The sequence below is a fragment of the Carassius auratus genome, unplaced genomic scaffold, assembly GCF_003368295.1.
Source record: "Carassius auratus strain Wakin unplaced genomic scaffold, ASM336829v1 scaf_tig00001155, whole genome shotgun sequence".
NCBI lineage: Eukaryota > Metazoa > Chordata > Actinopteri > Cypriniformes > Cyprinidae > Carassius > Carassius auratus.
Genome location: NW_020523344.1, coordinates 743,534 through 761,392, shown reverse-complemented (window position 1 = coordinate 761,392; position 17,859 = coordinate 743,534). Strand labels below are relative to the sequence as shown.

General features: G+C 40.4%; 1 protein-coding gene across 1 annotated transcript in view; it reads right to left on the bottom strand.

The window, feature by feature from the left end:
- The window catches only part of pip4k2cb (phosphatidylinositol-5-phosphate 4-kinase, type II, gamma b), a 53,066-nt gene extending 50,585 nt beyond the window's left edge, over positions 1-2,481 (bottom strand). The window contains exons 1-3 of the mRNA XM_026242259.1: positions 2,326-2,481; positions 2,007-2,104; positions 929-1,025 (exon numbers count right to left, since the gene is read on the bottom strand). Coding sequence (XP_026098044.1) covers positions 929-1,025; positions 2,007-2,104; positions 2,326-2,481 — 351 coding nt within the window. The remainder of the gene's footprint in view (positions 1-928; positions 1,026-2,006; positions 2,105-2,325) is intronic.
- Between the last annotated feature and the right edge of the window lie 15,378 nt (positions 2,482-17,859).

The following is a 17,859-nucleotide window of genomic DNA, read 5'->3' as shown; positions in this document are numbered from 1 at the left end:
GAATATGGACATTTAGATGTATTTTCTGAGGTAATAGCCAGGACTTAATTAAAATGTTTATTCACACTTGATTAGGTTAAATTTAGTATGAGCATAAAGTTCATAAAACCTAACTAAAATGAGTACAGGTTACTCGTAGCAACACATAAATACGTTACATATACCAAGAAAATTAGGTTTATCTAACTGACTAATATAGCACTTATTAGTTAACTCAACTTGATTTTGTTGTGTTTGAATTAAGTAATTTTACAGAGTTTATTATACTTGAAAAAGGCTGCAAGTTGACTCAACTTAAAACATCCAATGCAGCCACTTGCCTCACTTTTTATAAGTTTGATCTAGGTATTACTTTTTACAGTGCAAAATCCTTGAACACAAAGTGGTGTAGGATGCTGATCCACAGGAGTATGCAAGTATTAAAAGAAAATACATTTCTATAGAACTTGCTCTGTGGTTAAAATGTAGATTTTGTGTGGGTTACAAGGTCCTTGCAGCATGCAGTGACATAAAACGCCATATAAAGCATTCATATAAAGAAATATAAAATAAAATAAACTAAGCAAGCACATTTTATGAGCAGATGGACTAAATGCAGAATACACCGGCAATTGCCTCATGCAAACATAAAAGCAAATGATGGCCACCATGCAAATGTACTTGATCACATGACCTAAAAACACCCATGAAGTCCTTTTGTATACTAGGCCTGTCTGACCTGATTCATGCAAATAATGCTTTTTGCAGGCTTTTGCAAACTCACAGCAAAATATTGTGTGAACAATTGTGATGTGTGAATCTTGATTTTGATTCACATGTAACTTTTTGAAGTACAGATAAAGTACAGCAGAGAACCATGTTCAAAAACATCACAGAAATCTTTCAACTTTTCATACCTTTAGACTTAAACTGTACAAAAAATTCATACCAGATAATCCTGATGTTCAACTCCAAATCGCTCTCTTAGATTCCGGAACACCAGTGGACAGTACTCCTTAAACTTAAAATGTCCAGGGAGGTTTTCCCTGAAAATTTACAAATAAATAAACAATGTGGATTTTAACAGTGCAAGACCCCTCTAATACTTCTAATAAATCCACTTAACATAAAAAACAATAATAAATAAATAAATAAATAATATTTTATTTTTATATATTTATTTGTTCACTGGGTGCTTGAAGACATTAGGGGACTGTTAATGCTTAGTCTTTTGGTCAGACCAAAAATATAATGTTATATTTAGTCATATGTAACATTGAACCTAAAGATACAGCCTGACTGGACAGAATTTATGATGCATATTTTGTGACAGAGCTAACAGAAGAGATTTGCTGCAAGGAGATGGTGGTTCCAAACTGACCAATTTCACCTGAGTTTGTTTTAATTAAACCAGTGAATAGTGAATTGACAGTGATAACTTACATCACAATCTATTCAAATGTATTTAATTAATTTATTAATACAAATAAAGTATACATTTGTTTTACTTCATGTTTACTGCAGAAACCACTTACAATCACATATACTCTCAAGATTACAGTATAGCATTGAATATTTACAGATACTCATGCCATGTGTGTCTGAATAAACAATATATTTTTGTTCTCATCTAATTGCTAATTAATAAGAAGAACTGAGACTAAGGTTGCATTTCAGCGAAGTCACAAGTTTTGTCAATAAACCCCACTCCAACCAATATCAAAAAAAAAAAAAAAAAAAAAAAATCCACACCAGGGCGGATTATGAGTTTTAAAAAGCTTTGTGCAGTTCAAAGTGCAATCATGTAAAATTGACTAAAAACTGTGACTATGACACCAGATATGTCTAGATTAATAATACAAAATAAATAAATATTTGCCATGTACCTATGTAAATGTAGCCAACCATATATTGTCATCTCTAACTTTTGGACTGCAGCACCACACTAAACCAAACCACTGCCAAATATTAATTCATGATGACATGAGTCAACTGTGGTAAATGTAGTAAAATTATTGAATACATACTTGTTGAATAAATGGTTGTTGACTTTCATTTTTATGTTGGCTTTGAAGTCATCTGGAAGTAGCATTACTGGCATAGGCACTTGAAAGAGGTCGTTTATCTACAATGGTAAAATGCAGGTTAAAATGTCAAGGAAGGCTGAAAAGTTGTAATGCTTTATGTTGGTGTTGGTATCAATTAAAATCATTCTCCCACCGCATAACAAGAATAAAAAAAAATGCATTATACTTAAGCAAATAAGCAACATATCATTTTCAAGTACTTGAGAAATTTTTTTATATATGTTTTTCAGATGTAAAACACATTTTTGCAATAACATACCGTGTGATTGATGCCCCACATAAAAACAGTCAGTATGGGATCGCTGGCCCAGAATACCTCCACTTTTTGATGTACAAAATGTTTTTTCTTGCTTTTTGTTCGTGAAAGCCTTCTCGCTGAGCTTGAAACTGCTCCTGTCTTACCAGGAGAAGACATAACTGCAGAAATGTACCCAGATAATCATAGACCAAAACAACAACTTGCCTCCTCAGTTGCGATGGTGAATTGATGGTGGTCTTGAAATTCCAGGATATAAATACTGCAACCCAGTGAACCCATACAGTAGAGGATAAACTGCTCCGCTGACTTGCTCCAAATGAAACTGGAGAGAATTAAACTTGACATAACTTGATCCAAAACAGTCACATGCCTGATAGTTATTCTTTTAGATGAATATACCCTCGTAGACAAATAATTATCAAAAAACTATTTTCATCAATGAGAGTTTTTTTTTAGTATATATTCAGTGCTGGTAAAAGAGCAAAAGATTCTTGTCCACTGTGTGTGCTGTGGCAGCCAGTGAGGTAGTTAGTTATGATTACACAGTCAAATGTGTATCTGCTGTACTTTACTGTATCTGCACAATTACCTCACATAACTCTAACATTTCTAAAAACATGCAAGAAGCAGCATGCTAATGTTCTTTATAATATAATATAATATAATATAAATAAAAAATATATTTCAAAATAGGTCATCAAATGTATTTGTATATATTTTTTTACAATACACATTTTCAAAAGAAAAACATGATATTAATCTATATTGAAACCACATTAACCAGATTAGAGCTAGGCAATAATATACTGTAGTTCACATTGTGCGATGATATAGGCTAAACAATCAAGAATTTTAGATTTGCTGTTTAGGATGTATTGTGAGTATGCTGTATGTGTAACATGGCTGTTTCAGAATGAGGGAAAGCAGGCTCCAGGTGCAGTCACCAACATTTATTCAAACAAACGTAATAAACATAAGTCCAGGCATGGTAAAGCCAAACACTATGAAGGAAATGGGCAAGAAAAGGTAATAAAACATAAATGACAACAGGCACACAATATATCCATGTAGGACAAACACCAAAATAAGAGAAACACATTAGGTGTAAATACACAAGATAAGTTTACAAGGAGAGGGTGGAGCTAATGAAAAACCATGGCAACCAACAAAGAAGCAATGGAACCAAAGGCAAACAAGAAATGAAAACACAGAAGAATAGGGACAGAAAATACTCTTTAAATTAAATGTCCATACACAAGACAGGGAACGTACCACTATGTGTTACGGAGTCACAGCCTTGACCCTCTCCAGATGCCACGCCTACTAGTTCACAATCACCGGAATTCTGATCACCTGTTCATCATCACCAGGATCTTATAAAAGGACTTTCACTTACCCTCAATCCTCGTCTGATCTCGCATTGATCTCCATGAACCTACCCATATTCTCGTTACCTGTGCTGTTCCCCTGGATACCTATTGTTCCTGTTCTTCGTCAGTTCTTCTGTGCATTCTTCTGATCCTGTTATAAAGAGACATTACGACCAGAGCTAAGTTATATTCTTCTTTGTGTCAAGATATTTCCTATTACCACACCTGTGTCTGAAACCTCTGTGACAATAAAACACTATATATACCTTCACCTACCTCTGTGTTCCCGTCTGTGTCTGACAGAAGATCAGACCTCATGCAGAGCGCTCTGGACACAGATGGGGACCGCAACGTGGATTCATTTGCTACACTGGTTCACACTGTACGGTCCTCACTACCACAACCCACGACAAGCACAACCCATGTTCCCCCTGGGATCATCACGATCATACAGCAAGCACTCCAGCAGCCACCTTCAACAATGCGTACTTTGGCCGCTGCCTCTGCCAGTCCCGTGGCCCGACCAGCGTCATACAGTGGTGCGGCGGAGGATTGCAGTGGGTTTTTGCTTTAGTGCTCGCTCTACATCGAGGCAAACGCTCACCTGTTTCAGAATGGACGCGGTCGCGTTGCATTCATTTCACTTCTCTCTGGATGAGCGCTACACTGGGCTCAACCTCTCTGGGAGACAAACGATTCAGTAGTTGCATCATTATCCGCCTTTTTTGCCCACATGAAAGAAGTGCTTGGTCAACATACTGCGGAACTGTCAGTTCACGATCAGCTATATCATATTCGTCAGTCAGTATGTATGTTCTCCGATTTCACACCCTGGCTTCGGTGAGTGGTTGGAATGCAGCTACTTTGATCACTGCTTTTCGTAAGGGACTGCAAAAGGAGGTTAAAAAATTAATAGTCATTTACGAAGACACCACGGGACTTGAGAATCTTATTCAGAAAACCATCAGAGTGTCACAACGTTTGTATGCCTGCCACATGAGTACTCCCAGTGTCAATACTCTGCCTGCTGTAGCAGCTGTCGCCGCTCCTGCACCTGAACCTATTTTTTTTTTAATGACGTAACGTGACATACAGCTAAGTATGGTGACTCATACTCAGAATTTGTGCTCTGCTTTTAACCCATCCAATTGCACACACACAGAGCAGTGAACACACACAGACACACAGACACACACACACACACACACACACACACACACACTGTGAACACACACCCAGAGCAGTGGGCAGCCATTTATGCTGCAGCACCCAGGGAGCAGTTGTGGTTCGATGTCTTGCTCAAGGGCACCTAAGTCATGGTATTGAAGGTGGAGAGAGAACTATACATGCACTCCCCCCACCTACAATTCCTGCCAGCCCTAGACTCGAACTCACAACCTTTCGATTACGAGTCCAACTCTCTAAAATGCAGGTTGACTCAAACCATCTTACCAACAATGGATGAATAATCTTGTCTTTATTCTGGGGGAGAAGAACAAGTGATTCCAACTGTCTGGTCTGACCTCTACATTCAGCTCTGAGTACACTCCAATTACCGCCTCATACCTCTCAACTCACTAAGACTCTGTTCCATGTCGGTAATTCTTATGCTTGTGTTTCAGCGCAAGCCCTCATCGACTCTTGGTCGACTGGGAACTTCATTAGCACCCAAATCTTCCAAGAATGAAATTTTCATCGGAAGATATGCCCCGTCAACCTGAGAATATCCAGGTAAAGCCACTGGGTACAGGTCGTGTCAGCCATTACTCCCCCACACTATCCCTCCATGTTGGCAGCCTGCATAAGGATGATATCAAGTTAATGGTGCTGGAGGAGTCAACTGCGGACATGATCCTGGGATGCCCCTGGTTAAACGCCCATCAGCCTCACATCAAATGGACATCAAATGGACAACCAGTGAAATTCTCAAATGAAGTGATGAATGTTTTGAGATGTGTATTACTTGTACAAGAAAGCCCCAACCTAGAATTCCCACAACCTCTGATCATCTTCCTGTTCTGTCCAAATCTGTGGAAAGTCTGGAGACCATTGTGAAAGTGGAAATCCCACCAGTGTACCAGGCATTCCAGGATGTGTTCAGCAAGTAGTTGGCTACACGTTTACGACTTCATCGGCCATGGGACTGTGCCAACGACCTCCTGCCTGGAGCAACTCTCCCAAAGGATCAGATCTACCCACTGTCCATCCTGGTACTGAAGGCCATGGAGTAGTACGTTCAGGAAGCCCTGCACCAGAGATTTATTCATCCATCTACGTCCCCTGCCACCTCGAGTTTCTTCTTCATGGCCAAGAAGGATGGAGGCTTGAGGTCATGCATTGACTACCATCACGTGAACTCTCAATCTTACAATCTCATCCATATTAGAAAGGGCGACGAATGGAAGACTGCTTTCATAACCTCGTTAGGACACTAAGAATACTGAGTAATTGCTGTATGGCCTGTCCAACTCTCCGTCCATCTTCCAGAATTACATGAATAAGTTCTTCCGTGAGTACATGAATTGCTTTGTCATCATCTACACAGACGATACCCTGATATACATCCTGCAGTGGCCCTTACCCAACACTGTGAAAGAACTTCAGCGCAACTTAATTAACAAGTACAGTATTCTTAGTGCTCCCCTCACATCTATGCTCAAGAACTGGCCCAAGTCTCTATCATGGACAACACCTGCCCTGAGAAGCCTTCTCCCAATTAAAACAAGCCTTCATATCCGCTCTGGTCCTAGTTCATCCAAATTCAGATTTGCCGTTCTTGGTGGAGGTTGACGCTTCGGCAACTGGGGTCGGAGCAGTCCTCTCTCAGTGGCAGGGTGACCCTCCATGGCCCCATCCATGTGCCTTCTACTCTAAGAAGTTATCCCCGGTGGAGCAGAATTATGACGTGGGAAATTGTGAGCTCCTAGCCATTAAATTAGCTCTAGAGGAATGTAGACACTGGCTGGAGGGAGCCAAGCAACAATTCCAAGTCGTTACTGATCATAGCAATCTTGAGCATCTCAGAGAAGCCAAATGCTTGAATCATCGCCAGGCCCGATGGGCTCTCTTCTTCACCTGATTTAACTTCAATGACACCTATAGATCAGGTGACAAGAACTGCAGAGAGGATGCCTTTCTCGTCTCTACAAAGCTGATCCTGAACCATCCGTTCCAGAACCCATTCTCCCTCCTGCCATGCTTATTAGTCCGATCCAGTGGACCCTCAAACAACAGACCATCAATTAGACCCTGCTTTCCCAGGAGGTCCAGAGGGGAGACTCTATGTTCCCCCAACTCATCGTCAGCCCCTCTTGGACTTAACCCATACATCACAGGGCTCTGGACACCCAGGCAGGAGAAGGACTCTCTTGCTCCTGAGACAACTACAAGTACAAAGTAAGTGAAGTTACTGTGTTCTGGCTCTGTTGTCCCGTTAGACACCACAGATACTGCACAATCTGCCTTAGTATCCCGCGGCCAAATTATGGTTGAACTCGCATTTAAATGCAAATATCCAAAGACGGATACGGTAGATAGCAACATATTAACTCTTATCAAGGCAAATGACAGCTTTAAAATTTGTTAATCAGCCAGCTGCTAACAAATGAAACAGCCTAACATTACGTTACCTGCATTGCTTCATATCCACTCTGACAACATAATAATAATCTGATTTATAATCGCATTGATATTTGTTGATTTGGACATCTGGGAGAAACCAGGCTCAGTTGGGGGGCCAGTTCTCTTCTGACCAGATGAAACCAGCAGTTCAATTCCAGGCTGCAGCAAAGTCAGATTGGCAGAAGAATCATCTGTTTCCTGTGGTCTTGTCCCGGTGGTCGTCTGAGACAAGGTCTTTACAGGGGATCTGTATCTGGGGCTCTAGTTGTCCCGGTCTCCGCTGTCTTTTAGGGCTGTAGAGGTCCTTTCTAGGTGCTGATCCACCATCAGGTCTGGATACGTACTGGATCCGGCTGGCTGCAGTGACCCTCTGACTTGGATACAGACTGGATTTGGTGGCTACGGTGACCTCTGAATAAGAGAGAAACAGACTAATATTAGCGAAGATGCCATTCTTCTAATGATGTAGCAAGTTCATCGGGTGGTATGGGAAGTGTTCAATAATGTAACCTTGAGGTCATGAACTCATTAATTAAAGTTTCTGCAGTTGACAGTGAGAGAATAGGTCGTAATTAAGATATATTTTTGAGATGGAAAAATGCAGTTATACAAATCCTAGAAATGTGGCTTTCAAATGAAAGATTGCTATCAAATAGCACACCAAGGATCCTAACTGATGACGAAAACTTAACAGAGCAGCCATCAAGTCTCAGACAATATAACAAGTTATTACATGCAGAATTTTTAGGTCCGATAATTAACAACTCTGTTTTTTCAGAAATTAGCAGTAAGGAATTACTCGTCTTCCAGTTTTTTATACTGACTATGCATTCCATTAGTTTTTCAAATTGGTATGTTTCGCTGGGCCATTAAGTTATATAAAGCTGTGTCATCAGCATAACAGGAAAAGCTACGCCGTTACTCATGAAAAGTAACGGCCCTAGTACTTAGCCTTATGGTACTCCATACTGCACTTGTGATATCCCTTCATTCACTGCTATGAGTTGACGACGGTCAGATAAGTATGATTTGAACCATGCTAATGCACTTCCACTAATGCCAATTGCCAACAAACTTTTCTATTCTGTTAAAAAAAATTGTAGCCAATAATGTAGAACGCAGCGCCAAAATCCAGTAGAACTAATAGAGAGAGACAACCATGATCAGATGATAAGTGCAGGTCATTTGTAACTCTAATGAGAGCAGTCTCAGTACTATGATACGGTCTAAATCCTGACTGGAAAATTTCTCTAAGAAGGAATATAATTGTGAGGACACTACTTTTTCTAGTATCTTGGACAGAAAAGGGAGATTTGAGATTGTTCTGTAATTAACTAGTTCTTTGGGGTCAAGTTTTTTTTTTTTTTTTATGAGAGGTTTATTCCAATCCAAAATGAAAATTTTGTCATTAATCACGTAACCTCATGTCGTTCAAAACCCATAAAAGCTTTGTTCATCATTGGAACACAATTTAAGGCAATTTAACTTTTTCTATGCAAAGAAAACAAAAATAACGACTCATAATTGATTGATATAAACAGTTATAGTTGGGAGTTGTGTAGTACGTTGATATTGTGATGGTGGGGTGAAGGAAATACTGGAAACAAATGCGAGTTAATAGTTTTAATGGAAACAAACAAACAAACAAACACGAAGGAACAAAGATGCTGGGAAGACGACAATCCAAGATGGAGGTGAGATGGCAGCAGGAGAGGATGGCACAGGAACTGCGGGGAATAGAGCCGAAGATAAGTGTCTGTGGCTGAGTGGAAGTGCGTAGAGTGGATGAGGTTCTGGGAAAACACGAACATCCAACGCAGACAACACTGAAGCCGACAAACAGGGTAAACGACATTAAACAACGATCTCACAAACACAAGACGTGAGACAAGCCAATATATAGGGGATGAGTAATGAGTGACAGCTGTTGCTGATGACAATTAACGGAGACGCCCACAAAGTAATCAGTGCAGACGCAAAACACACAGACACAAACACACATGTCCCTAGCAGGTACCCAACTCTTCTCCTCCGGACTGTAACCTTCCCAGTCCACCAGGTACTGGAATCCTCGTCCCCTCCGTCTCGAGTCCAGAATACGATTTACCGAATAAGTCGGTTCCCCATCTATGAGATGAAGCGGGGGGGGGGGGGGGGGGTAATTTGAGGTGGACTGTCACCGGACTAATGATCTTGGTGATAGTAAACGGCCAATAAATTTTGGAGCTAATTTATTAGAAACCGAACGCAGAGGAATGTTACTAGTAGAAAGCCACACCTTTTGACCCACAACGCAAATGGGAGGCTTTGACCAGTGGCGTTCGGGCTTGGCCTTAGTACGGGCTCTGGTCCAGGTGCGGTGGCACCTCTGGACAAACACGGGAGCGGAGGGGACCGCCACTTCAGATTCCAAACTGGGAAAAACTGGTGGCTGGTAACCTAAACTGCACTGAAACGGAGAAAGGCCCGTAGCTGACACTGGCAACGAATTGTGGGTGTACTCCACCATAGAGAGTTGATGACTCCAGGAAGAAGGATTCTTGGAGACCAAACATCGCAATGTCCTCTCCAAATCTTGGTTGGCTTGCTCAGACTTTCCGTTACTTTGAGGATGATGACCCGAAGACAAGCAAACTGATGCTCCTAGCAATTTACAAAACTTTTTCCAAAATTTGTATATGAATTGAGAGCCCCTGTCTGAAACCACGTCTACCGGGAGGCCATGAAGCCAAAAGATGTGATCTAGGACAGTGACCGCTGTCTCCTTGGCTGTAGGTAATTTGGGCAAGGGAATGAAATGGCAAAACAAAATCGCGGATGTCACGAGCCATACGTGGCCACCAGAATCGTTGTCTAACCAACCCATTAGTTCTACTTATCCCTGGGTGACAAGCTACATTAGAACAATGACCCCACTGGACAACCTCGGACCTTAACTCCTCCGGCACAAATAAATGGTTCGGTGGACAACCGGACGGAGGCGTTACCCCTTGTAAGGCTGTCTTGACCTTCGACTCGACCTCCCATACGCGTACTGAGACCACTTACTTCTCAGGTATAATACACTCGGGAGTCACCGGGCGGGCGGAGAGATCAAAAAGACGTGATTAAGAGTCGCGTTTGACATTTTTGGAACCCAGACGGTACGATAAAGTAAACACAAAGCGACCGAAAAAAAGTGCCCACCGAGCCCACCGAGCACGTCATTCACGAGTGCTTGGAAAACCCTGGGCGAGTTGGAGAGCCCGAACTGCATCACCAAGTATTCAAAAGTGCCCTCTAGGGGTATTAAAGGCCCCTTCCTGATGTTGACCAAATGATAAGCATTACGTAATCCAGTTTTGTGAATATGGATGCTCCCTGCAACCTCTCGAAAGCTGAAGACATGAGTGGTAAAGGATAGGTGTTCTTAATTGTGATGTTGTTCAGCTCTCGGTAATCAATGCAAGGTCGCAGAGAACCATCCTTCTTACCCACAAAAAAGAATCCCACCCCTGCTGGAGAAGAGGTACTACACTGAACTGACCCAGACCCATCTAATATTTCAAATGCTGGACCCGGACCTGTGTAGATCCGAGAAATGCCTACCCGGACCTGATCCGGACCCGTATATTATTTGAAATCTGGACCCAAACCTGCAAGGAAGACACAGACCCGACTGGACCCGACTGTCAAATATTCCAGCTTAAATTGTTATTACAAGTCAATAAACCTGTTGCGAAAAATACAGCTTTTTGTCTTACCTAATTTAAAGAGCCGTAGTCTCTCTTCCTTGTACCTGACTGCCTTTGATGCAAGCTGAATCCACTCATTATTTCAGCTTCAAAAGTCCACTTGATGACACGGTGACGGGTGACAAATGCAACTGTGCATTCTGACTCAAATTAATTTGCATAATAACTTAGACTGTTTGCCCTCTGTTTCAGACTTGCCTAACCAGACTTGCTCTTCTGTGTCATCGATCCCACTGGTGTGGTCTTCTGCACTGCCCGGGTGGCCCCCTGCCTCCACTGCATAGATGTGGTGGTCTTCTGCGCACTTATTAGTCATTATCCTCCCTATATTTACCAGTCTTTTCCTGGTTGTCTTCATGGAGTCCTTTCCTTCCGTTACCCAGTTTTCTTGTCTTCCCAGTTCCCGTTCCTGTCTCGTTCCTGTTCCCTTTCCTGCTCCTTCTTTGTTTATTTAATTGGATTGATTTCTGGTTTTGACCCCTGCTTGTTGGATGCTGATTTGGATTATGCCTAATAAACCACACTGCATTTGGATCTCTCGTCTCCTGTATTTCCTTGGGTTCCCAATCGTTACACATATGAAACACTTCTTTAATTAATTAACTGCCAAGTACATATGTTTAATGCATCATGAATAAAAAAAGACATATTTGCCATTAAACAAATCTGTATAAAACATTGCATGTAAAGTATAAACATCAGATTATTACGTATAAGAAAATGCAATTTAAGAAAACACATAATTACAAAAAATTTTGCAGGCCCTGACAAACCAGTGTGGCTACTGAAACAATTTCTTGTAGGAGTTTCTTTCTTATCTTCCTTCTCGCGAAGTCATCTACCACTTGAAACTGAGCTCTTTTAAGTTTTCGGACTCAATGGCCATGAGCGACAGAGAGTAGAAACGTTCTTGGCACATTCTCGTTCTCAGTTTGTTTTTAACTCAAGACATTGTAGAAAATGAGCAGTCTCCCTCGCAATTCATAACTGGCAGTGTTAGAAAACGTCTTAATGCAATGTACACATTAGGATATGTCACAGTGTGTCTGGTCTGTGTATCACTGGGTGTCCACTAGAGGTCTCACTTCCCCTTATCGTCACTGTTCATTGTTTTCAGCTGTTTCCACTTTCATCGTTTGTACATGTCTATAAATACCTGGTTTGTTTCTGTCTTTGTTACGGAGTCCTTGTTTAATGTCGATGTTTCCTGCTATCCGTAGTCTGACCCTTGTTGTGTACTCTTGTCTGTTTTATCGTTTGTTTGGATATACTGTTTTGACCCTGCCTGGACTGTTTACCCCTTTGGATTTGCCCTAAAATAAACTGCATACCTGCATTTGGATCTCTCCTTGTTTTCTGTATCGCTGTACGTGACAGGATATTCATTTTGTTCTGCACAGTGAAACTGCATTTGGTAAAAATCCAGAATAAACTGTGATTTATCTCTATTTTTTTAAATAACATTAAGCATCCTTTTATTTCAACCTGGAGTCTAATAAATGTTAAACAGGAAGAATAAAATGTTAGCTTATAAACTGCACTTATTTATGACTAGCCCCTTTTTTAAAATAAGCATAGTCTAACGAATAAAAAAAATAGATTAATTTGTAAATAAAATAATTTTACTATACACATATATATATATATATATATATATATATATATATATATATATATATATATATATATATATATATATATATATACACACACACACTTCAATTATATCTAATATATTTGAGTAAATATGATGAGGAAATTACACTAAAAATCTCAAATGAAGTCATAGAGTTTCCTGTGTTGGCCGCTGGGAGTGTTATTTACTGTAAACTCATCAAATGAAAATGAAAATAAACAAATACAAATTTAAATACGTTTGTTTTAGAATAAATAAAGCCTTATATTTTGTTCTAACAGGTAACTATGGAACCGGAACAAGAAGAAAATTTGCATTTTTGCCTAGAATGAACTAATTTGTTTTTAAGGCCAGATTTGACAGCCTACATTATTGTTTGATTAACACTAGAAATGTTGCAATTAACTAAATTAATCAGCAAATGCTTTATGACACATTCACACAGAACGTTTTTGCCTTGAGGAGTGAAATAGTAGTAAAAAGCACACATTTGAAAGTAAGAGATGTTGCAAAAGACTGCAAGACGCGAGCGCAATGGGTATACATCTCTGTCTATCACTTGTTTATGTAGAAAAACAGTGTAAAAATAGTGCACTGGAATGGAAAAACGTGTTCTGTGGCCCCCCTGTAAGTTTTGCCCAAATTTTTAATATTTATTAACAGACTCAATTGCTCTCTCTATGCCCCTTATTCACATATCTTTATCTTTATCTTCTTATTTTAGTATCTGTGTACAATTGTTTTCTTAGAGTCTGCACTATAAGCTTTTTCTGTAACCAAAAAAAAAATATATATATATTGTGTGTGCAATGGCAATAAATCTCTTTCTGATTCTGACAAATAGTAGGGTTCAACCATAGACTGAATAACAGGATTCAACCATAGACTGTATAATAACAGGGTTCAATGGGGCTAAAGGCCCACCTTAAGAAAAAATGTGCTATTCACTGCGCCTAATTGCAGAAAAAAAAAATCATATATATTTATGTTGTATTGTACATTAATGGAGCAACATGTTTTGTGTGGAAATAAATAATTATAGTTTGTTATTTTGTTTAAAAATCTAATAAATGAATGAGGTGACAAGGGGGCCTTTTACCCCACACATAAAATACTTCAGCTAAAATAATGTTTTTGTTTTTTTGTTGTTATTTTTTAATAATGTCTGAGTTAATACTTGTTCAAATTTATCACTTCAGCAAAGTTTGTACTATTTCCTACTTATATTGAAAAATATAATACATTTTTGTTCAATAAATATACTGTCATTATCTTAAAACTTAAAAATTTTAGCAATTCATATTTAAATCTACATCACACACACACACACACACACACACACACGCACACACACGCACACACACACACACACACACACACACACACACACACACACACATATATACATATATGCACATAATCAATTTTGCACTACTTTGTGCTGTATTGTCAAGGATCTGTCAAATATACAAGTGCATCTAGATAGGAAAATGTTTCAGAAACAGTTTGTGTGCCATCTAGTGGTTTAGATGAAAATAATATCAAAGGTGCCTTTTACCCCGGGGACACCTTTAGCCCCGTTGTACCCTACTTTTTCCTATACTCTTACACAAAGAAAGAAGCTCAACGAGTGGTTTAAATAAATTTCATTTGAAACAGGATGGGACATACAATGGTTCTTCACAGGGCCATTGCTAGCGGGGAAAGGTGGTGACATTTCTAGGAGCTCCGGGCTTGAAAGGTCCCTGCTTCTGGAATGTATTTTCAAGGGGGCCCACAGCAACAACCTGCATTGGGCCCCGGATACTCCAGCTACAGCCCTGGTTCTATAAAGATTGGGAGGCCTTCATATTTACAAGGCCCATTAGTAATAGGAGTGCCAGAGAGCCTTGTTCAAGAGGCACTGTATATCTAAGGGACACATATATTCAAGCATAAATAAAAAAAATATTTTTAATTGGTTATGGGTTTTTCGTACCTAACTGTAACGCGCAACATTAAAGCCATGGCCCCCTCCAGGCTCTTGGTAGTCAAGGGCCCCTGGGCACTGGCCCCATCGATTAAGAATAAATCCAAGCCACCAACCATGGGTGATATGGTGGACAAGATGGTGAACACTGTTGCGCACTTCGAGGACATTCTCAGAACTGAGTTGACAGCGATTTGGAAGAGTTCGCTTTTCACATGTCAGTTGTTCAGTCACAATGCTCTAAATTGGATCTTCTTAGAGGGGAGATGAGAGAACAAAAGAAAGTTAGAGCAGACAAGTAGCCTCGCTCGAGCAACAGGTTGTGCACTTACAGGATAACAAAAGGCGCAGCAATCTGCATTTGGAAGAACGACCCTATGGGCTTTTTGAAAAGATCGCTACCAACGTGGCTCCCATCTCTGGTGGGCAAAGAGACTGAAGTAGAGTGAGTGCATCGCGTGTACACAAGGATCTACTCAGATTGCGCTAAACTACAGTTTGCATCATTTTTTTGAATAGTGACGGGAAGGGTGGGGGGTGGTTTAATGTTAGACTCAACTGGTTTTATAATAAATAAATAAAAAATTATACTTTTTTTTTTGTTTTATTATGCAGTAATTTAGTTTGACACATATGACTGACCTTAATATTTTCAGTTGTAATATTAATGGCCTAAATGACCCGCACAAACATACAGGTTTTCTGGATTTGTTGTGAAGAAAGATTGATATAGTGTTAGTTCAAGAATCCCATTTGAAATAGGATGACGTACACAGGTGTAATAATAAGTTTTATGAAGAGGTATCTCATTCATCAGGGCGGAGGACTTTAAATATTACTATTTTAGATAAAGGTTGTGATTCAGATAGTAGAATAGCATATATTAAAACAATAGTGGAGAATAGGAATATTGTATTTCTTTCAGTTTATGCCCCTTTTATTCCTGACCCTATTTTTTCTTTGTTTTGTCAACCTGTCTCTTGAAATTTAAAATTGTATTGTGTGCAGATATGAATTCTGTAACATCACATATCCTAGATAGATCTGGATCAAAGGAATCACACTAGACTATATTTTCATTTCTACTTCTTTATCTTCAGCTGTTCGTGATGCCGATATCTGTTCCTTATCTTTGTCTGATCATGATGGAAATTTGTGCATTCAGTTAAAGGATTTATGAATAACTCAATTACATGCCTCTTTCCTTCAGAAATACAGACACAAAAATATAGTTGAACTGGACAATACTCTCAGCAAAAATAATGGCGGTTAGGTCTGAACTCAATTCATTACTGAGATCCAGGGCAGCATTACTGATTCAAAGATCTAGGCAGAATTACTACTTTCAAGTAAGTAGACCAAGCCACATTGTAGCTCTAAGATTAGCAACAGTGAAAAGTTTGCAAATATTTCAGCATTGAAATTGTCTTCCCCTTATGCAGTTTTATCTCTAGATGCTATGAAAGCTTTCAACCAGCTAGAATGGAACTATTTATGGGCGGCATCTGGGTCTAGGATCGAGTTTTATAAATATGATAAAAGTTATGTACGCCAATCCAGCAGGCTCTGTTCTCAGAGGTTCTGTTTGCTCTAACCCATTCTTGATACATCGAGGTACTCGTCAGAGTTGCCTGCTTTCTTACATTATTTGTCCTATTCTTGGAACCCTTAGCTCAAGCATTCTGAGAATCTGAAACTATTTCTCCAATAATTTTATGGGATACTCATCATATTTCTTTGTTTGTGGATGATATCTTATTGTTTTTGGAGAAGCCATCTGTCACGGTTCATAGATCTGTGTGTTCATTCTGCATGTCTGTTTTCTCATTATCTGTCTGATTGCTCATTCAGCATTACTCCGTCAATCATTGGGCTGATGAGCTAATCAGCGTGGCTGCACCTGATGCTGGTTCTGTCCTGTCTTTATCTGTCTTGTGGTTGTGACTGCATGTTGTCAGATCGTTGTTCATAGTTGTTCATTCTTCTTGCTCTCACCCTAGGAGATCGCCCAGTGTGGTTTCATACCTGTTACAAGGAATATTTTCTTGGTTGGTTCGGGTCAGTGCCTTATAGTGTCCGTGTTACAGAAACAGCTCTCCAGCTCACCAGCTCACCTACTCACCAGCTCACCAGTTCACCAGCTCACCTGCTCTATTTTCTTGTAGCCTGCTGTTTTGCGTTGTGGCAAATAAATAGTTCTACTTGCAATTTGATTTCGTGTTCTTTAATGTGATAGAACGATCTAACCAAGATGGATCCAGCAAGAATGGCAGAGCTGAGAGACAATCTCTCCAGCAGCAATAGCCGTTTTGCACAGCAGGAGGAGCAAATCATGGCTACTGGTCGTGCAGTGCAGGCACTCGTCACGCAGGTCTCAGATCTCCTCGACGGATTGATCGATCTGGCCATCAGAGTGGACACCAGACTACATCAGTGTGACGAGTATGCAGCCATGGCGGAGAAGACGAACGATCACCGCTTCGATCCTGAACCCATGCAGGTGGGCAGAGCTCACCTTTCTCGAGAGGAGAAGGACAGGTGTAGGAACCTGGGGCTGTGCCTATACTGTGGTGCCGTGGGTCACATCGCTGCACAGTGCCTGGTAAAAACCAGAGCCTGTCAGTAAGGAGGCTACTGACGGGCGGAGTCACCACTCAGAAGTCCTCCTCCACGGTAACTCTGCTCTCGGTTCAAATACGGAGGGGCCGGGACATTTTCTCTAGTAAAGCCCTGGTGGATTATGGCGCAGAAGGTAATTTTTGGGATTGTGGGATAGCGTCTAAGCTGGGTATTCGTGCAGTCCCACTTAGTTCACCTATCTCATGTCGCTTCCACCCATCATCCATGCCACTGAGTCATTGAGTCTTATCACTTCAGGCAACCATACTGAGACCATTTAGTTTTTTATTTGAGTGATTTCCCTTTGGTTCCTGTGGTTTTGGGTCTCCCCTGGCTAGTGTTACACAACCCCAATATAAACTGGCAACTAAACACAGTCTCATCCTGGAGTGAATATTGTCATGCAAAATGTTTGTTGTCTGCTTGCTCTTCTGTGTCTTGTTCTGCTTGCTCTTCTGTGTCTTGTTCTGTGTTGCAGGATGAACTTGTGGATCTGTTTAACGTGCCCGCGGAGTATCTTGACCTGAAAGGAGTGTTCAGTAAGTCCCGCGCTGCTTCTCTTCCTCTGCATCGTCCTCATGATTG